Here is a 21,715-nt window from a genome sequence, read left to right as displayed (position 1 = left end):
GCCATATGGCACATTAGGAGAAATGAACAACAGTCTGAGCACAAAAAGGCATTGGATGTTGCTTGCTCCAGCATCAATCAACAACAGAAATTCCATTCATCTTGTATCTGAAGAGACATGATGGTGACACTGAATCCCTATCGTGGTGGTTTCTGTTGAACTCATGCACATGTATAAAATGCTACTAGCATCAATCATGGATAGGAAAAAAAGGAAGTATATGGCTAGTTTAAGCCAAGAGCTTCTCCAAGGATCGGCATCCAAAGTCAGCACTACTTAATGTTTTCAATCACAGCAATATCTTCTGCCGCACAGTGAGGAGTCAAACCATTCATATAAATGCTGTCTGTCTTTGTTAGAGCGGGCAAGATGTCCTTCTCGCTGGTGAGGTGGTTGACTGACAGGGTTCTCTTGCAAGGGGTCAGATCTTGACTGTGGTTGACAGCGAGTTCTGCAGAGAGCTTCCTTTTGATGGAGGTAGCCCGTTGAAACTTGTCATAAATCTCCACACTTAGACGCCTGCGGGTTTCTTTGAACTCTGCCGTGACATTGGCTGTCCATTCGGCAGCGTGAGCTCTGAACTCTCCCACCTGCAGCACACACAGTGAAAGAGAAGGGGAGAGAAACACAACATGACTAGGCACTTCAAGGATGGTTTATGTTCAGGACCCCAGAACGAATAGAGAACAATGTGTTCTACAGACTGACAAAAACTGTTGCCCATTGGCACAACTCTTTTTTTGGTTCAGGTTTAGCCTTTGAATAAAAAAAAAAAAGTCTAGTTTCATAGAGTTATATTCTTTCGTCCAAAAGGAAGAAATATTAATACAATAAGAGCTAAGAATGACATTAAACACAACAAGAACAAAAATCTATACAGTTAAAAATGGACAAGCTGATTTATATGGAATCAATAAGGGGAAGTTTCCTTTTAAAATGAAGCCCTGACAGTTGAGAACAACCCAGCTGGCCAGGGGGTGTTGAATTCCCAGAAATCCAGACTGTGTTATGTATTGTTACCAGGGGAGATGTACAGGGTTATTTATGGACACACTTACTGTCTGTGTAAAGATCTCTGTGAAGCTTGACACAGGATTTTCTAAATATAGATGGAAAGGGCTTTTTAAAGAAAAATGTCAGCTGCTTGTATTCTATTTTTAGTGCATGTTCAAAGCAAGGATTAATGCAAGTGACAGTTTTAGTCAAGTCAGCAATATGCTTTGCTTTTTCTTTCCATTTCAATTAAGTCTCTTATTTCAAATAGAGAAAGGAATATAATTACAATGTGGGACTCGAGGGCTGTCACTAATTATTCTGAAATGAAACGATGTCCGCTAGTCAGAGAGCAGAGATGATGTGGAGTCTCACGGCTGTATGATGATGTAGAGTCTCACAGCTCTATGATTGCCATTATGAAAATCCCTCCATTCTGACTGGTTACGGGAGGTGTTCCAATTTGCATAATGACTGCTACTTCTCAATTAGGAAATATGCAGATCCCTTCACTTTGATTGGTTCGTGCTCTCAACACTCCAAATGCATTTGCCGGGAACTAACACAAGGACTGATCCACTCTCAGTGAAGACAGTAATCTTTCAACCATGTTTCTCCTCAACTTTACACTCCACTTAGCTTTCAGTATCAGCAGGCCTGAAGAACATGTGTGCACACACATGCATCTGAGAGAGTGGGCAGGAGGTGGGGAGAGTCCAAAATTACCCTTTACTTCCCAGTGCCCCAAATGTTCAGCCGTTAGACCACTTGAAATGGGAAAGGCACTCTTTTTTGGAGAGAGGGGTAAATAGAGCAAAGAAAAAGATAAGAGGATGGAGAGAAGTAAGAGAGACAGGAAAGTGGGGGTGGTGAAAAAGAAGAGAGAAGCTTTTAAATATACTGTTACAAAACTTATTTTTTAAGGGAGCAGGGCGGGGGGGGAGAGGGGAGGGAGGACTAATCCTTTCTAAGTAGCAAAGGCCTGGGAGCTGCTGAGGTGTAGCAATGGGAAGAAACAGATAAGAGGAGGGAGAAAATATTTTCATATAATACATGGAGGGGGATTCCTCTAAATTTGGCAATAACTTTACACTGTGCTGATATGAACCTCAGCCTCTGACTTTATTTCACATTAACACATTGGCCTTTGACTGTATTTAGCCCAGGATACAGTCATTACACCAAGCGGAGAAAACCCTCCATTTATCATTTAAAATAAATGAAGAGGGCTCCTTGGAATGATTAGGTTGTTTTTCAGGGTTGTTTGTTTTTTCAATTAAACTCAGGAACAGAGATTTTTGGAGGTTTTATTCCCTTAGGTCTCCACTTTTCAGACTGTTTTAATGGTAGGTTAGGCTCAGAAAGGAGATGGTAGACTGATGTAATTCTAAAGTGTAGCACATGAAAAGAATTAAACCACTTAAATAAATTACTCTAATTTGTAGTGTGGAGTCCCAGAATTTCAATCACTGGCAAACAAGCAGTGACAAGGTGAGCACATATTTGTTCACAAAAATCAAATGAAAATAAAGTCAGAGTAACTAGAGGCTTTGCCTTTAAAATGATTATGTACATTAGCTCTGGAAGGTGGCCACAGGGCTATGTATATTTTGCAGTGCCACTGGAAACAGAAATGCAATGGTGGTAAAAGTCATCATCTCACTGGGGAATGATGAAGGCTGTTTAATCCTGCTTTTCTTCTCATTTCACAAACAAAAAAGCCCCCAGCTCCAAAGGTCGTGTTATTGAGTCTGTACATCATTCAACTTCAATAGAATGACACCAGAAATGAATGTGGCCTAATATGTATATTTATAAAACAAGGATTCTTTTCAGTTCTGCATAGCAGTTTAAACTAGCTGAATAATTAATCAGTATTCAAACCGGGCTAAAAGAAACACTGACATATGTACTTCATATTTTAGAAGAATAAAGCCTCTGATACCTACAGATTTTAACTGTGCCAGTACTTTTCTTAATAGAAAACAAGTAATGAAAAAAAACCCACCAAAACAATGAGCTAGATCAGTGCTCGGCAACGTTCGGCACGTGGCTCGCCAGGGTAAACACCCTGGCGGGCCGGGCCAGTTTTATTTACCTGCTGACGCGGCAGGTTCGGCCGATCGTGGCCCCCACTGGCCGCGGTTCGCTGTCCCGGGCCAATGGGGGCGACGGGAAGAGGCGCGGGCGAGCAATGTGCAAAGCTATCCTAAGGACGGCTTTCCCGACGACTAGAAAAATCCCCTTGAGAAGGGGAAACCTTAGATGGCACAGAGAAAGTGTATGGGTTGTGTTGTGATAATTGGCTCGACAAAGTTACCTTAAGATCCATTGTAAAAAGTATGTGAAAGTTAATAAGATGTTACAATAACCACAAAAAATAGGTCAGTTGTTTACGACGATGAACGTTACAATAGATTCAAGAAAACCAGACAGAGAAACTATTAATCCAACCCAAATGGCCTACTGATATAAATCAAGGACTGTGGTGAGATTATACTTGGTAAACAAGAAAATGTGGGAACAAAGTTACCTGTGCCAAATTTGGCCTTACAGAAATGGATTTAACTGGTGGACAAAACAACGAGGATATATGCCACCAACTTTTACTCCTTTTGGGGGTTCTTAAAAAGAGATTTTGAGGCAGTTCATCCCCACAGTTCATCCCCCAATGTGCCAGCACTTCAATGCCTCTCAACTCTTCTAAAGGACTCACTTCCTGAGAGGAAGGCTGGCTGGCCTTGCTCTTGTTTAAGGAACTTCGTCTTCCCATTTAAGTGCTGAAAGTCATCATATTATCTTGACATCCAGTCTTCAGCCCACCAGTTCGAATATCTAATTCCCAGCACCACAAAGGTACCTAAGATCCTGTATTGTATTCCCTTCCCTTGTTGTGTTATTTCCTGCCTACTGTTTCTTTCCTCCTATCCTATCTCACTAATGTGGGTTTTCATCAAATCCCAAAGTCAACTATGCTGCATTCATCTAAACCTGCCTTGTCTAAAGAGAAAGAATCCAAACAGATGACAGCCCTGACTAAATCATAACTAACCAGAGTCCAAGCAGCAGGTGTTGTGGTCAATGTGCCTGCCAAAGCATCCACTCATAACTAACCAGAGGTCTAGCATTCCAAAAACATCAACAAAAGCCATATTTCACCCATCTTTTCTATCCTGTCTCTCCTCCACCTTCTGTCCATCTGTTTGTTAAGAACTGGATAAGTGAATGCCCTTCACATCAGGGCTAATAGTAAAATTAACCTTTTCCTTTTCATCAAAGAAAGGTTGTTCTGAAAATAAGAGACTCTGATACTTTAATGCCAAAGGGAGTTTGATAAGTCTGATAGGAGAGGGGACTTTGAAGTTTGTTTTGTATAATCACTTAACTACAGTTTCAATATAAATCTTGTTTTACTTTCTTCTTTGTGTGGAAGTGTGAGAGTTTAATCCATACATTTTCAATTTGAATGAATGCTTTTGGGTGTTTGCCAAGTAACCAAGTAAAACCAAGGCCTCTGTTTAAAATTAACCCCAAACCTATCTATCACCATTTAATGTTGACCAGTGATGAGTTTATAAACACCTTAAACTCTTTAGGCCTTTGAGATCAATATCCATACAACAATTCCCCTGCTATCCCCACACCTTTGCACTTTCTCAGCTGTGAGAGTACTTCTTGGCCATAGCTGAGGATCTAGCTCAGATATTTTACTCTGAGACACACTGCTGACAAGTCACGTTTCAAGGGATGTTGTCAAGATTGGTAAATTTAAATTTAGACCTACTGAACTAGCTTTGTTTTAGTTACCATCCCACTGCTCTGTCAGCCTGCTCTACTCTTGTGCCCAGGCAGGCTATTGAAAGTCGCAAGCATTCTGAACTGACCTCCCCACCACCTTTTTAATCTCACTCTTATTTTTCTTCTATTGGCAGCTTCAGCTCTCTTCTCCCCACCCTCATACTTTCCCCACAAATAACCAGCTGGCTGTGCTGCTGGCACAAATAATTATTGGCAATCCCGAAGACATGCTTAGTATTCACTGTTCATGTCCACTTAGCGACATGCAGATGACCATGCTATCTTCATAACACTGGGCCACTTGCTGTATTTTAACGGTTAGGCACATTAATTATTCCACGGGATTTTAAAAGTGTAGTTATTAGGTTATCTAGTAATTAAATTCTAATTAAATCTCCTTTGGAGGGCTAGGTGGTGTAATTGCTGAGGCTCTCCAATAAATATCCTCTTTGGAGACTTGGATTCAACTCCTGATTTAGATAATAAAAGACATGAATGTGGGGATCTTATTATCTGCCCATGTTTCAAAACTATCACACAGTTTGGCATAATTCAGTTCTTATAAAATAAGAGAAAGAAGGATTGAAATGCAATGGTGTTGCATGGGGAAGCTGAATAAGTGCTGTGTCTCCGATGCCTGGCCCAAATTGCTGCTTTCAGCCCCTAACTTTTGTGGGCCCTAAAATGCACTTAAAGAAAAATTTTACCTTTTCAGAATACAACATCTTTTATCATGTAACATTTATGGACTCGAGCTCAAGAGGTTATTGAAAGAGTAATGTGCAATTTCTAAAACTGCCAGAGCACATAAGCAACCTGCTCTTGTAATTTAATTCCTCCTCTGTTCATAACGACATTTCAGTGAATGTTCAGGTTCTCTCAGTCCCCAAGGTATGACATTTCCTCATACTGCATTCAATTTTAGCTTAATTTGGGGTCTGGTAGCCACTTCATATCTGATGCTAAGTGATTGAAATGCCAGTTGTCTCTGCTGTTCAAAACCAAAAATATCTGCACTACAGCAAGAACTGTTTACTTTTTCTTCAAGTCCTCTTGCCTCAGAAGATTACACTGCAGACTCCATAGGAGACATGTCTGCTTTTTTAATCAAATAGTTCTGAACTATATGATACACTGATGAAGACTACTAGTCACACAAATGACTGACTGCTAATCACTAACATGGAGTACGAGGATTGGAATACGCACAATACTTCTTAAGTGCTGGTGAAAGGTATCAGAATGACAGCCCAAGACTCATCCACATAACAGATATAAAATTTTTATTAAAGTTAATGTTTAAAATCAAATTTACACAAGTTAAGAGGGAAGGTACTGTTCATCTGGGGTCGGGCTTGGGTTGTGGGGGATTGCAAGTAACATACATATCACATAACCAGCATAGATCCAGATAGGGGTTGTGGGAGTTTTTAAAGTGTCAGTGGATAAATGGGCCGAGGTACGCCACCCATGGAATGTATTAAGAGTCCCAAGTCAGTACTGGTGTAGAGAATAAGTACAAGTGCCAGCAGCCCAATATCTTCTTGTCAATAGAAACCTATGCTAGAACACCACCATTAAATGTGAGCAGTTCCAAGTCCAACCCCCAGTGTTGTCTTTTTCTACAGAGGCAATCAAAAATAGATTTGGGAGGAGTTAAACAGCCTCATTCATCTCAGTGGAGTATTAACTCTAAAGCATTATGATGGCAATTTAAATGTCAATGACTAACTATAACTTTTCTGATCATTTTAAAGAAAAAATTATCCAGCTATCTTGTGATTGTGGCGAAGTCTTGAATTTGTGCACAGAGCATGACTCACCTCCAATCTAACCCCTGATCAGGCATTCAGGTTATAGATAGTTGCAACTTTTCTTTTAACCTCTCTGATCTATATAAGCAATGTGGACTAATTTAGAATTTACAATTTATACTTAATGTGGTAATTTAAGTATTCAGTACTACTTAATTAGTTTTTAATAGGAATTTTCACACCTTGCATGTTTGCTTTGGGCTCTCCTGATCATGGACCTTTATGCTATTATGTTCCCTGACCCAACAGACACCACAGTCCCGCAGATCTTCCCATAGGAACTTCAAATGTAGCAACAGATTCTTCCAGAAATATGGTAATGCACTTATCATGGAACAGGAGAGAGCTCACTATCCTGAATAATGGAATTCAGATTGAACCAGATATGTTTCTCTTGAAGAAAGACCATCAATCTGCCTAAAGTGAAAATATCGACCTCAGTTGGTTATAACATAATGGGGAATATTCTCTAAATTACAAATCTCCGATACATTTATCAAATAATAGAAAACAGTTAGCCACCATTTTAGTGTGACACACCTAAAATAATATGTGAACTTCCCTGTTCAGTAACAAAACAGACCTTTGCACAGACCTTTTGCTGATGCTACTAATAGACAGGCATGCAGGATTTGGCAAGAATAGGGAAGGCCCCCAACAGCATTAGAGTGGTCTAGTGGTTAGCGTAAGGAAGTCAATCCCATTACCAAGAAGCCATGCAGATAAATGAAAGTGCCCTGAAATGGCTTGAGTCATTACAAGCAGCCGGCCCTGTACCTCCTGAGCCCTTTTATTTGGAGTGCCCACAAGGCTTAGTTCCCAACACCATCCTAATCAATTTCTATATAAAACTGTTGGGGGAGATGGTGAGAGAGCACGGGTTGCAATACATCAATACCCTGTATGTCAAATGCAAGCAGCACCCTCGTCCAGCTTTCTCGGCACCTCAATGAAGATTCATATAGTCTAAGGCCAGAAGGGAGCATCTAGCTAAAGCAGAACACAGGCAAGACTGAGATGATGCTACTTGGAAGGAAAGCACTTTGAAGGACTTGTGTCTCTATAATTGCCTCCGCTATGCAGGATCTTTACCCTCAGATTCTCAAGTTGGCCTGCAGCCTTGGGATCCTTTGGGACTCCTCATTGCAGTAGGTGCCCAAACATCCATAACAACAAAAATTCCTACTTCCATCCAGCAATACTGAGTCCCATTCTATTAGACAGGGACCTGGCCACAGCAAGGCATGCATTCATGACCTCCAAGCTTGATTTATTCATATTAGGAATGAAACTACAGACAATAAGAAAGCTCTAGTCATTAACCCATCTTTTTAGTGACACAGATTACTGTGAGCACATGACCCTGGTGTTCTGCTCTCTCCTCTGGTTCCCCATTGCAGAGAGTTAAATTCAAAACCTCTCTCCTGATATTTATAGCCCTCTATGGAACTGATCCTAAGCACCTGAAAGGTTGCCTCTCCTTCTGCAACCATGACTTCCAATAACAGTTCCTATGTTCCACTGGAACTATGAAATTGTTAAAAAATAGCACAGGAGTTGCGTGAGACTTTGGAATTTCCTACCAGAAGAGGCAAGAATGACTATGATCCTTTCCACTTTCAGAAATAAATGCAAAACTCATCCTTTGACTTAGCTTTCCCACTACAAGTTCATTCTCTCTCTCTCTCTCACACACACACACACACACACACACACACTTAAAAAAACCACCCTATAATCTTATAATCTTAGCAAGCAATTTATGCCTATTAACAGGGAAGGAAGGGAGATATCACTATTTCGAATTAAATACTCGAGATGCACGCAGCTACTGTGATAATGGATTACAAAGAGGCAATATAAGGAGATAGATAAGTATTGTGTACCATAGGAGAGGAAAAAGTATTTCTATTTACTTTGTTTGTTTTTCCTTGACAGCTGTACTTTTACATTATTTTCTTTGACTTGTGCATTTTAATCATTTTCCTAAAGCTACTTTAAGCCAAAAATAGGAATTAAATAACAATTTGGTAGGTTGGGGCTGGAGATATCCCCCTATTAATTCTGTAGAGAAAAATGTGAAGCCTGGTTTACAGATATTCTTAAAGCACATGCTCTCAAGTCTGTAATGTCTAACAATTACCACTAATACATTCCCCCAAAGTATTTCATTTTTCCCTGAGGTGAACTTTTCTTAAAAATAAAACTTCGAATTAACCTCTCTTGGACACAGTAGTCTGAGTCAAAACTAGAAAGAGTATGAAAGTGTCACATTGTCCTTGCAGAAGAGGAGAGTACATCAGGTTTTGTCTTTCAAGAAACTCTTATGCAATATTCTCAGGAACTGTACAGTTCAGCTCTTTTTTTAAATTTAATTCATATAGATAGGAAACAAGGCAACAAGGCAACTGTTGGGTGGGCTGATACACGGCATGAGCAGCAGAGCTGGCCTATTTCCTCCCCTACTGTCCTGCAAGTGCAGGCTACAGCTCTTCCGGCCTGCGGGCATTACTGCACTGAGTTAACTTGTTGCGCATCAACAACCCTAGCCACATACAGAAGCTACTATTGCCCCTCTGTTACAAAGAGGCTATGGTCCTCTTGAAGGCTCACACTGCCGAAAGGCTCTTTAAGCTTCCTGCTCTCTTTTCCATATCTCTCACCATCTGTCCTCCTATCTCTCCTCAATACCGCTACCCCCACCAAAGTAGCTTCTTCTAGACTTCTGTCTGTCATTCCCCACAACTGTGGTAGAATTATTATGATTTATTATTTGTATTATGACAGTGCCTAGCAATCCCAGACAAAGATCAGGGCACCATTGTGCTAGATGCTGTACAGAGATGTAATGCAACAGAGGACAATTCCTGCCCCAGTAAGTTCATAATCTACAGTTCAAATAGTATGCAACAAGAGGCTAAAGCAAAACGATTATATAAGAAAATGAACAGAACTGAGGAGAAAGATAGAAGTCATCACCTAGGTCAATGCCATTTGGGAGTGATTTGTACGCATTACAGCAAAGGAAAGTATTAAGGAGAGATTTGAAAGTGGAGTGGCTCTACAGATCTTCAAATCCCTTCCAGCCTCCTAACCACCCTCTACCCACTCCTTTTCATACACTGGATGTTTGCCACTGATTTATATAATAAATAGGCCAATGCTCAAACCACAGGGCTAGCTCAGTGGTTTGAGCATTGGCCTGCTAGCCCCAGGGTTGAGAGTTCAATCCTTGAGGGGGCCATTTAGGGAACTGGGGTAAAAATCTGTCTGGGGATTGGTCCTGCTTTGAGCAGGGGGTTGGACTAGATGACCTCCTGAGGTCCCTTCCAACCCTGATATTCTATGATTCTATAAAAGAAGAGTCTCTGACATCCATTTATCTATGCTTCCAGTGACGTATAGATTTGTGACTATCCATTGTAATACTTCAGAATATGTCAATTTGTAATATTCAAGGTTAACAAACAGATGGTTGGTTTGTGAGAATAAAACAAGCCAGCCCATGTGCACAGCTTGTCACTGGCTCAATACCTAAAGGGGGCTGAATGTTTGGAGATACACGTTCTAGAACAGGGTGGACCGTTGGCCAAATCCAGAACACCAGATGCTTTTGAATGGACCCTGAAATCTTTCTATTTACTTATTATCTTTATTGTTATGGCAGTATGAAAAATGTTTCTCTGGAGTCTGGACCTTGACTGTATCTTGACCAAGAAATTTGGACCTTGACAAAAAATAATAGACTCCCCCTGTTCTAGAACCAAATTTTCAAGACAATTAGGAAGGCACTGTCCCCCTCCCATAGGACAATGAGAGATGGGAAATCCTCCAGAGAGATTTATTTTGGCTGGATTGGGCTTCTGTTTGGACATTCAATAATTTCGTTGCTCCCAATAGCATTCAGCAATCATGCAGAACTTTACATTTTCATAGCACCATATAAGCTTTAATTAATTGATGCTCAAGTGCTACTTGTTGAAAATTTTAGTGCATGCCCAAGTAACAGTTTTAAAGATGTGGCTCACTTCCTTCTTTTTGATGGAAACAAATTCCTCACTCAGACAATGCACAACCACAGTGATGATGAGACCTACTAATGCAGTGGCTCTCAAACTTTTTCACTGGTGACCCCTTTCACATAGCAAGTCTCTGAGTGCAATCCCCCTTATAAATTAAAAACACTTTTTTTATATATTTAACACTATTATAAATGCTGGAGGCAAAGCGGGGTTTGAGGTGGGGGTTGACAGCTCATGACCCCCCATGTAATAACCTCGCGACCCCCTGAGGGGTCCCGACTCACAGTTTGAGAACTCCTGTACTAATGTTTATAAAAAATAAAGCCAGCTTCAATTACTTACAACATTATACCAGGAACGAGATTGATCAAAAGTGAGCCAATGTATTAAGGTGACACAAGGATCATGTAAGTGAGTAGTGGATCAATAGAAGTTCAGTTTATGGTGCTAGCATTTCTTACAGAAGATTCCCAATATTACATTATCGGTGGCTAAATCTTAACTTTTAATGTCAAGATTTACTTGGTCCTTTGACCCTTTGAGTCATAGTCATTTCTAGCTGAATTCCATTGACATGGAGTAGAATTATACCAGGAATTGATTTGGCCCATAGTTTTGGGACTTAAAATCCTAAAAACTGGAAAGTGCTTTATTTTTAAAAATAGAGTACTGTATAGATACTGTTGGGGAAAGACATCAAAAGGGTATTCGAGAGACAAGGTGAGTGAGGTCATATCTTCTACCTGCTCGTGAATAAAGTACATGTATTTAACACCTTTGATTTGGAAGGATCTCCAGGCACTTTATAGCCATGCAATGCCAATTCGCCAGAGAAGGCAGGCACCTCCCAGAGCACGTATGGCAGTCAGGCAGACAGCAGGTTGCCCAACAATAGTGGAAAGGGATTTGGGAAGCTAAGGATCCCTTTTCTTATTAAAAGATGTCACGGGAGCTTCAGAAGCCGGACAGAATACTAAAAAGTGGTACTAAAGTTTAACTCAAGAAGTATTGGACTCCATTTATTGACATTGGAAGGCTGAAGGACTAAATCAATTCTACTGGAATTTGAACACGTGGTTACAGAGAGCAATTCTCAACTCTGTCACAAAACCATGGCTAAACTTCAAGGTCTAAAGTTTCTTATGTGCTCATTAGCATGACTGTGCAACTGAAAAGATTTGACAACACCAAAACATTTTGTGAATTCGGATTGATTTCACAAATTTGTTTTGGTTGAAAACAACTTCAGAAAATTCATTAGACTCAAAATAAAACTTTTTTGACTTTTCTATTTGCCAAAACTTTAGGTCTGAAACATTTTTTTTTAATTGACAGCAAACTGAAACATCCATTATTTGCACAGGTTCAAATCCTGACCCCTTGCAGGTGGTAGAGACCAATGATTAGTCACTGTAGCTACTGCTTACTACACTAATCATAACTAAGACTCCCTGTTTGTCATGGAGGTCACGGAAGTCACAGATTCAGTGACTTTCTGTGACCTCCGTGACTTCTGCAGTGGCCCGGAGCAGCTGGCCTGGGAGCCACCTGAGCAGCTCAGGCAGCCCCTGGGCCAGTTGCACTGGCTGCTGCTGGGGCAGTCTCAGGCCCCCCCGCAACCCAGCAGCAGGAGTTTTGGGGGGGGGGGCCAGGGTTGGGGACTGGGGTGCAGGGCAGTGCTTACCTGGGAGGGTTCCCCGGAAGGGGGACAGGAATTCCCTTCCCTCAGCTCCTAACTCCACGTTCTGCCTCCGCGCGCAGGCACCGCTCCCACAGCTCCCGTTGGCTGTGGTTCCCAGCCAATGGGAGCTGCAGAACTGGGGCTTGGGGCGGAGTGGAGACAGTATGTGGAACTAGTAGCTGGAGTCCCCGCTTCCCAGGACTGGGAAGGGAACCTGCCCCAACTCCGCCAACCCCCCGCTCCCAAGCACCCGTGGCGCCCCCCGGTCCACAACTCCCTCCCCCGAGCACCTGCGGCGTTTCCCCAGTCATGCCCCCCCAGCACCCGAGTCTCCACCCCTCGAGTACCCACAGGGCGCACACCACCTTAGCACCTGCACTCCCCCAGCACCTGCCGCTCCCCCCGTTGTTCCCCCAGCACCTGTGGCACCCCTAGGGCCGCCTCCCCAAAGCCCCACCCGTTTTAGTCGGGGTATATAGTAAAAGTCATGGACAGGTCACGGGCTGTGAATTTTTGTTTACTGCCCATGACCTGTCCATGACTTTTACTAAAAATACCCTTGACTAAAACGTAGCCTCAGTCATAACCACCTTGCTGTTACCTTGTGGTTTCCCCTTCTATTTGCTGTATAAACCAGCCATCTTGCTTTATATTTAGAAACAATAAGTGAAGCAGGGACAGTCTTTTCATTATACAGATATACAGCACTTAGCACAATGGGGTCCTCATAGCTGATTGGGGCCTCTAGGCACTACCACAATACAAATATTAAACATCATCATCATCACCACCACCACAACAGGCCTGATTCTGGTTCCTAGCTCTGTCTCTTTTGTGCTCCAGCATTTCTAGGGGATGGAGAGAACTGGTCCATACCACCCACCTTTTCCTTCCCCTCACCCAGATGGAGCGGGCCATTCCTGCATGGGCCAGGAGCATGAGATGGCCAGAGACAGTGCTCTCCAATGATCACTGATGTCTAGGGGACTGTTCTAGTCAGCATAAGTTAGAGTAGCCCTTAGGCTGCTCTAAGGTATACTGGGACCTGCTTTGGCCTCTGGTCAGGATGAGGATGAAAAGAGTGGAAAAATAGCTTAGAATCATCTTGCCGTCTATTCCAGGTCATGCACCAGGCACAACTCAGCTGTTCTAGGGTTCAGTAGACTATGAGCCCTAGGAATGTCCCTGAACTAGAAGAACAGACTTCTTCATCTTTATGTTATGTGCACTTCATTGCATTTAGTAGCTATGTTCTCTTTGTGAAGGCTGCTCAGTACAGGAGCAATGAATGGTGGACTGCACTAAACATTTCATAATTAAAACCAGAATCTACAGCACTACAACCCACAATTGGGAAATATTGTTTTGAGAAGGGGGAGAGGCCAAATTCCACTCAGAATCAATTCAGACAGTTCTCCACTAATGGTTAATGATAAAATACTCCTGCTCACTTGGCTAATTGCCACTCTTTTTGAATCTCTCATTAATAAAAAATCTCTTTTCCACTGATCCCATTGGCATTGTCTGACCTATTTGGTATATGGAGATGGACACTATCATCCAGTATGAAAATTACTACTTCAGGGACATGTGCAAAAGAGACAAAATATTCACTCTCATCATTAAAAAAAAATTCCATTGCAAATTTTTTCCATGATATGAAATTTAACAGCTAAGTGGAGTAGATTTAGAAAGCTTTCAAAGTGCATGGCACCATAATGCAATAGCCATACAGTTAATACTTTTCATTCATAACAGCACACAAAATGTATGAGAGAGGAACTACATCTCAAATAGATTTTTTTAAAATGCAGTTGTTGGATTAGTACATCTGAGCAAAGGCATCTTGATGTATTTTCCTGCCAGAACCATTTATGAGTTTAGCAGTGCTTTGGGCCTCTCTAACATCTGATTCAAATATAAACGCCTAGAAACTATTGCCTTTCTGAATGCAGCACTTCTCTATAAAACACACCTCACCCAATATCCTGGATTGACTGAACAGACTCTTGGATGTGCCAGCTACAGTAACGCACACACCTACTCAAGATGCAAAAACATTCAACAAAGGCTCTCATTCTTTCACAAAATAATACCTATAACTCATAACTATAAAGAGATAAGGGATTTATTAAATAAAACGGACCTGTTTTCCCCTTTTCCTCTCATAATAATCTATTCCTCATTCTAAAAGAAGAACATGTTATCAAAAGCTGTGCACTTTCCAATTGTTACTTACATTTTGAGAGAGAAAGTCAAGCTGGGCTAAACTCATCACTGGTGTAACTGCACTGACATGAACATTTACAGTAGTAATGAATTTGGCCCATTATACAGCACTGTGCAATTGGAAAATATTTAGGAGTCATTCAGCAAAGAATACCTCTGCATCTCCTTTCAGTTTTTTCATAGGTCTCCTAAAATTTAAATATTTGACATCTATGTCATAATATCATCATCCATTTGTATTCCAGTGGTGTCCAGAGGCCCCAGATGTGCTAGATGCTTTACATACACATAGTAATAGACATCACAGTCCATATGCACAAAAGGTAGAATTTCCTATTTTTTGAGTGTTTTACTTTGCAACCTTTTCATATAGTTTTTTGTTCATTATATCTTTTCACACACCAAAGTTAATGCAAGATTCCTCACTGTAGTACATTTTCCACTCATACCCAGTCCAGTTATACCATTACTGAAGTATAGGGGTTCTCACCACTCCCTAGAGAAGTTTACTCCACAGACTAATTATCCTTGTAATTAGGAAATCTTCTCTGATATTCAGCTTAAATTTACCCCTTTGTTCACCTTTCACTCCAACTTATTTTTGCAGAGCTGTCAAGTTTTGTCCAGTTCCATTTGTGAAACTTTATGCAAATTATTTGCAAAGATACAAATTATCTCACTGCATAATTTACATATTTGCAAGTAATTTGTATATAACCATAACCTTCAATTTACCTAAAGCTGCACAAAAGTTGGTAGCTGTGGCAGGCAGTTAGATGCTGAAGGAAGCCTTGGGAATATAATACCTACACTTTTTGTTCTTAGATGTATGATCTTTTATTTGACTTTATTAAAAACACCCATTCAAATGAGCCCAGCTTACCCAGTATCCATATTGCTTTGTAGAACTGACCTGACCTTATATATATTTACCATTTCACCAATTGTTTTCGTCATCTGAAAACTTTACCATCAATGATTTTATATTTTCTTGCAGATAATTGAAAATGCTGTATAACAGGTGATATTTTTTTGAAAAGAGTCCCAGCCTTTCCATTATTTTGAAAGAAACAAATATAGCGTAATATACTACTTAAGATTAAAATTTATTTTTTGTCCTTGTAACATACTACATACTTATATAAATATACTCCCAGTGACAAATTGCTTTTATTCATAGATTCCAAGGCTAGAAGGGACGATTGTGATCATCTAGCCCAATCTCCTGTATAATACAGGTCATAGAACTTCCCCAAAAATTCCTAGAGCATATCTATTAGAAAAACATCCAATCTTGATTTAGAATTTGTCAGAGATGGAGAATTCCAATAGTTAATTACCCTCACTGTCAAAAATGTATGCCTTATTTCCAGTCTGAATTTGTCTAGCTTCAACTTCCAAGCATTGGATCTCATTAAATCTTTGTCTGCTGGACTGAAAAGCCCATTATTAAACGTTTGCTCCCCATGTAGATATTAAGACAGTAATCGAGTCACCACTTAATCTTCTCTTTGTTAAGCTAAATAGATTGAGCTTTTTGACTCTGTTACTATAAGGCATGTTTTCCAGCCCTTTAATTATTCTTGTGGCTCTTCTCAAAACCCTCTCCAGTTTATCAACATCCTTCTTGAATTGTGGGCGCCAGAACTGAACACAATATTCCAGCAGCAGTCACACCACTGCCTAATGCAGAGGTAAAATAACCTCTCTACTCCTACTCGAGATTCCGGTTTATGCATCCCAGGATCACATTAGCTCTTTTGGCTAAAGCATCACATTGGGAGCTCATGTTCAGCTGATTATGCACTAAAACACCCAAATCTTTTTTAGAGTCACTTCTTCCCAGGATAGATTCCCCCATTCTGTAAGGATGGCCTACATTCTTTATTCCTAGATGCATACATTTACAGTTAGCCATAGTAAAATGTGTATTGTTTGCTTGCGCCCAGTTTACCAAGAAGTTCAGATCTGTCTGGATCAGGCTACCTGTGCTCTTCATTATTTACCATTCTCCCACTTTTTGTGTCATCTGTAAACTTTATCAGCAATGATTTTATGTTTCCCTCCAAAAAAAATGTTAAATGGCATAGAGCCAAGAACCGATCCCTGCAGGACCTTACCAGAAACATACCTGATTGATGACGATTCCCGCTTGACAATTACAATTTGGAGACCTATCCGATAGCCAATTTTTAACCCATTTAATGTGTACCATGTTAATTTTATAATCAAAGTGTCATGTGGTAGCAAGTCAAATGCATTATAGAAGCCAAAGTATATGACATAAATGCTATTACCTTTATTAACCAAACTTGTAAGCTCATCAGCGAACAATATTGTTAATTTGACAGGATATATTTTTCATAAATCCATGTTGATTTGCATTAATTACATTAATAGAATCATAGAAGATTAGGGTTGGAAGAGATCTCAGGAGGTCATCTAATCCAACCCCCTGCTCAAATCAGGACCAACACCAACTAAATCATCCCAGTCAGGGCTTTGTGAAGCCGGACCTTAAAAACCTCTAAGGATGGAGATTCCACCACCTCCCTAGGTAACCCATTCCAGTGCTTCACCACCCTCCTCGTGAAATAGCTTTTCCTAATATCCAACCTAGACCTCTCCCACTGCAACTTGAGACCATTGCTCCTTGTTCTGACATCTGCCACCACTGAGAACAGCCGAGCTCCATCCTCTTTGGAACCCCCCTTCAGGTAGGGGAACGCTGCTATCAAATCCCCCCTCACTCTTCTCTTCTGCAGACTAAATAAGCCCAGTTCCCTCAGCCTCTCCTCATCAGTCATGAGGACATTAACCTCTGTGACAAAGTTCCTCCTCTGCCTTGGTGGGTCCTGCACTTTCTGGTGGATTTGCTTGCCTCAGAGGTTCACGGCAGCCCTCAGTTTGGTCACTTTTGCCAGTGGCTCAAACCTACCGTTCACTCAGCTAACCTCATCACTGGCCAGCATGGGGGAAAGGGAGGAGAACAATCCCCATAGTCTCAGTTGTCCCCCCTAGTGGGTCGGGGTCAGGCCAGAGACTTCCCCTCTGATATGACTCTCAGTCCAGCTCAACTCCTCCTGTGTCAAATAGTGGGTCAGGGGAATGGGGGGAACCGGGCCCGCCCTCTACTCCAGATTCCATCCCAGGCCCTGTGGATTGCAGCTGTCTACAATGTCTCCTGCAACAGCTGTGTGACAACTACAACTCCCTGGGCCACTTCCCCATGATCTCCCCCCAGCACCTTCTTTATCCTCACCACAGAATCTTTCTCCTGATGCCATATAGCGTTTGTACTCCTCAGTCCTCCAGCACCACGCCCTCTCACTCTCAGCTCCTTGCGCACCCTTCACTGACTGAAGGGAGGTCTTTTTTAACCAGGTGCCCTGATTAGCCCACCTGCATTAATTGGTTCTAGTGGCTTCCTAATTGGCTCCAGATGTCCTAATTAGCCTGGGAAAAGTGACCTGCTTAATCTGGGGCTAATGTATCTACCTTCCACCACTCTCCTGTGGCCATCTGGCCTGACCCTGTCACACATCTTAATTCTTTATTAGTTGAGCCACATATCAGCATCTTGTAACTTTTAACATTTATTATAGATGGAGCTAGACATGTTTGATGATGCAGTAGTCTTTTCTGGCATGGCGTCTAGACTGGGAAGTAGACTTACATGACACATTGTCAATTTTCTCCATCAAACAGCAGCTGGACATGCTACTCTAAAATCCCTCATTTAAATTTAACTATTAAAACTTTTATTTTTAAAAAAACCCCAAACTTGCGTTACATTGCTGAAATTCTATTTACAACAAACTGATGAGAGATTTCGAGTTTTCCTGCAAATTACCACAGTCTGGGGTTTTTTTGTCCAGCCAATCCCGCCCACAACAAAGTACATTTTATCTGCTCCCTCTATTATGGCAGTGGGTCCTGTGGGACCCTAGTCGCACTGCGGGGCTCTACCTACAAGTATAATAATTTCCCCCTCAAATTTCAAAGCAAAGTGAAATCACTATTTTTCATTGCTGAAGTTCTAGATCTAGTCTTTAAAGGCCTTATCCAACTACATTCAAGTCAATGGAAATTATCCCATCAACTTGAACAGGACCAGCATCAGAGCCTGAGGCTGCGATTTTCAAAGGAGCCTAAGGGAGCTAGGCACTCAGCTTCCATTGAATTTCAATGGGATTTGAGCTTCTAAGTCCCTTAGGCTCCTGTGAAAATCCCAGCCTAAATTATTAAGATACTTGACTTGGGCATGTATTCTCACAGGAAACACAGCAATTTAAGAGCAGCAGCACTCAGGATTTCAAGAGAAATCCTACAAGGGAGAAATCCTGCTGAAATCTTACCTTTCAACGGAATATATAGTCAAAAGACCAAATCAGAGTTCAGAGTAATCAAAGTCTAGAGAATAATGAAGAGGAGGAAGTTTGAGGAAAGCTAGTACTGTCAAAGCTGAACTTCAGAGAGGCAGATCACCTACTTAAGATTAGTGTGCACAGCATGTTCCCCTGCCTTTCTGACTGCTAGTGTGTCTTGCTGTATGAATTGATTCTAGCAACAGATCTATCCTCCAAAAACTCCCACCTTTGTCTCTGCTTGTCTTTCACTTCCCACCCCATTAGATACCTTTCAAACTCTTGAGTGTGCTGCAAGAGTCTAAATTAGGGTCATCTGAACTCCTGACAGGCATGTTGGTTATCATCCTTTTAACATTAAAAACATTGAGATATTACTGAGTACCTCCCATAATTAAAAATCTTCAGCAATGCAATGGCATGTCATCAAAATAATTCTATTTTAAAAATATAAACAATTCATTTAAAAAAATCAAAGGAAGTGTAACATCAATGAGGGCATGTAGTTTTTCAACACAACACCACTTATTCCTGACAGACTTACCTGTGGGATCTCAAAAATGGCATTATGAATGTTATTTCTGTTGGGACAATAAAATGTATTATTACCTCCATACCTTCTGTAAATTCCTTTATAAGCAAAATATAGCTACATTAGCAAAGGCAGAAAAGGGTACATAGGACTGTAGAATTTAGACAAGATTAATTATCAACAAGACCATCTCCTAAATCCCAATTAAGGACAGATACACTACTCTTGATTTTAGCAAAAAAAAACCAAGCAACAGTAATAGAGGTATGTGGATTATTATGGCAATATATGAAAGCAGATATCAAAGACATATAATAAAACATGGTTGATTTGCACAGGGGCTGGGGAAGAGGGCAGGAGGGGATGGGTGCTTTACAACTGGGACTGGACTGGTCCCTGGAGCAACTTAGAACATCCTGAGGGCTGCTCTCAGTTGCCTGGGCTGGTATTGGCGTTCAGAAGGCTATTCTCCCAGTTGGAGATGACCACCGTGGAATAGTATTGCAGCCATGCCTCCTCCCCCTATGCCTAAAGCCAGTAGTGGGGAGGAGGCAATAATTTCTCTGTGCTGGGAAAATCCACAAATGACTGGTTAAAGCTGGCGTTCGGACTTCTTTGTGCTGCCATACCAGATTAAAGCAGGTTGAACAGGGATCCAGGATCTATTCCATTGGTGTAGTTTAAAGAACACTTATCCTTAACGAGTTAATGTACTTAATAATAGGGCTAATCTGCTTCTGATTCTCACCATGTCAGGAATTTTGCTATTGATCAGTGGGAACAGGGGCAAAGCTAATAGAATCTTCTGCTTTAGAAAGGCAGGCCTGTAGCCCTTGAACTATAAGAAAAAATACATGGTTAGCTGTTAATACTATTAAGACTTATACCCTCCTTGTAAACCAGAGAGTATAAGGCTCTGCTTTAGCCAGCTAACACTCCCTACCAAACCTTACAGAACTGCATTAATAAGGAAATGCTATGTCTGCCCATGTCAACTAATTTACAATCAGTTCCACTTTTCTTAGTAACGGGTCATGACAAATCTACCATAAAACCTGGGCAATTTGCTGGCCTTATTGCTGTATTTGTAATATGTTTATAGCTGTGTAACTCTACCAACATTAGGAACCCAGGATTGTCATCAGCTACCGCAGCTTGGTTGAATAAAACATGCTGCAGCAGCAAAATTTCTTTTAACCAATATTTATCTCATCAGTTTTTAGCTCTTTTCAAATATTCTCTCAGACATTGTGGCAAATTAATGGAGTCATACTGTAGTTTTGTTCAATCATACAGCCAACATTAGTGCCTTTCAGCAAATACTGAAGCTGCATTTCTTCAATACTAATAGAATATCATTCATCTACATTTAACTTCTGGAGGGCATGTCTTCATTTTTACACGGAGCTGTTGAGCTGCCTGCTACAGTATTTATCAAATAGATTTTCTGAAACCTCTGGTTCTGTGTCTGTATCTGGAGAGAGTTCAAGTTACTGCATGCTTGAATATATTTTTAAAAATATATTCTTAATATTATATTTCTTGTATAAATTGTTCAAACAACAAAGGAGAAAAAAAGGAAAATATGCACACAATTCTTTTCTGATAGAAAATTTAATAATTTATGCAGGCAATACTATTATTCCTTTTCCAAAGGGTCCATAAAGTTTCTTCATAGGCTTTTAAAATACGTCAGAATTATTCTGCAATCCATATATCATTCCATCAGAACCTGCTGCCTGTTTAAATGCAATTCAGTTTCTATAGCGGGACAGATACTCTTCCAATGACACAATTGGTTTTGCCATTATGAAAGCTTAATGTAGCCACTTCTTCCAATAAGTAAGGATAGTTAGGATTAATGTTGTTCACAATATTGCACAGAAGGGTGGGGTAGCTTATTATTATGATTGGCCCATATCCTGCAATCCTTTCTAACTCAAAGTTCTCCTTGACTTCAATGGGATCTTTCCCTGATATGGCTGTTTGGGCCCATCATTTTTAAGTCACTTATTATAAATGTATATTGTGTTTAATTAATAGAGCCAGACAAAATGTCATAAAGAATTTACAAGCCAAGTTATCAGAGACAAACAAATGAGACTGGACTATAGTTCAGGTGAGGGAAGCTCTGGGGATTATTGATGATGAGAAGGTGGTAGGAAGAGTTACTGGAAAAAAACAGTGGATTGCAAAAGCTAGTTTGCATATGAGAACAGTGAGGCAGGCAGTATGAGTGAAGGTGTAAAGCAGAGAGTGGGCAGAGGAGACAAAAGGAG

General features: G+C 40.8%; 1 protein-coding gene across 1 annotated transcript in view; it reads right to left on the bottom strand.

The window, feature by feature from the left end:
- Window positions 1–272: 272 nt before the first annotated feature.
- KCNK2 (potassium two pore domain channel subfamily K member 2) overlaps window positions 273–21,715 on the bottom strand; it is a 127,813-nt gene continuing 106,370 nt past the window's right edge. Inside the window, exon 7 of the mRNA XM_065401332.1 lies at window positions 273–590. Within this exon, the coding sequence (XP_065257404.1) occupies window positions 273–590 (318 nt within the window). The remainder of the gene's footprint in view (window positions 591–21,715) is intronic.

Source organism: Emys orbicularis, chromosome 3, assembly GCF_028017835.1.
Source record: "Emys orbicularis isolate rEmyOrb1 chromosome 3, rEmyOrb1.hap1, whole genome shotgun sequence".
Classification (NCBI taxonomy): domain Eukaryota; kingdom Metazoa; phylum Chordata; order Testudines; family Emydidae; genus Emys; species Emys orbicularis.
Note: the sequence above shows the minus strand (reverse complement) of the source record. Positions and strands in the feature narration are given on the sequence as shown.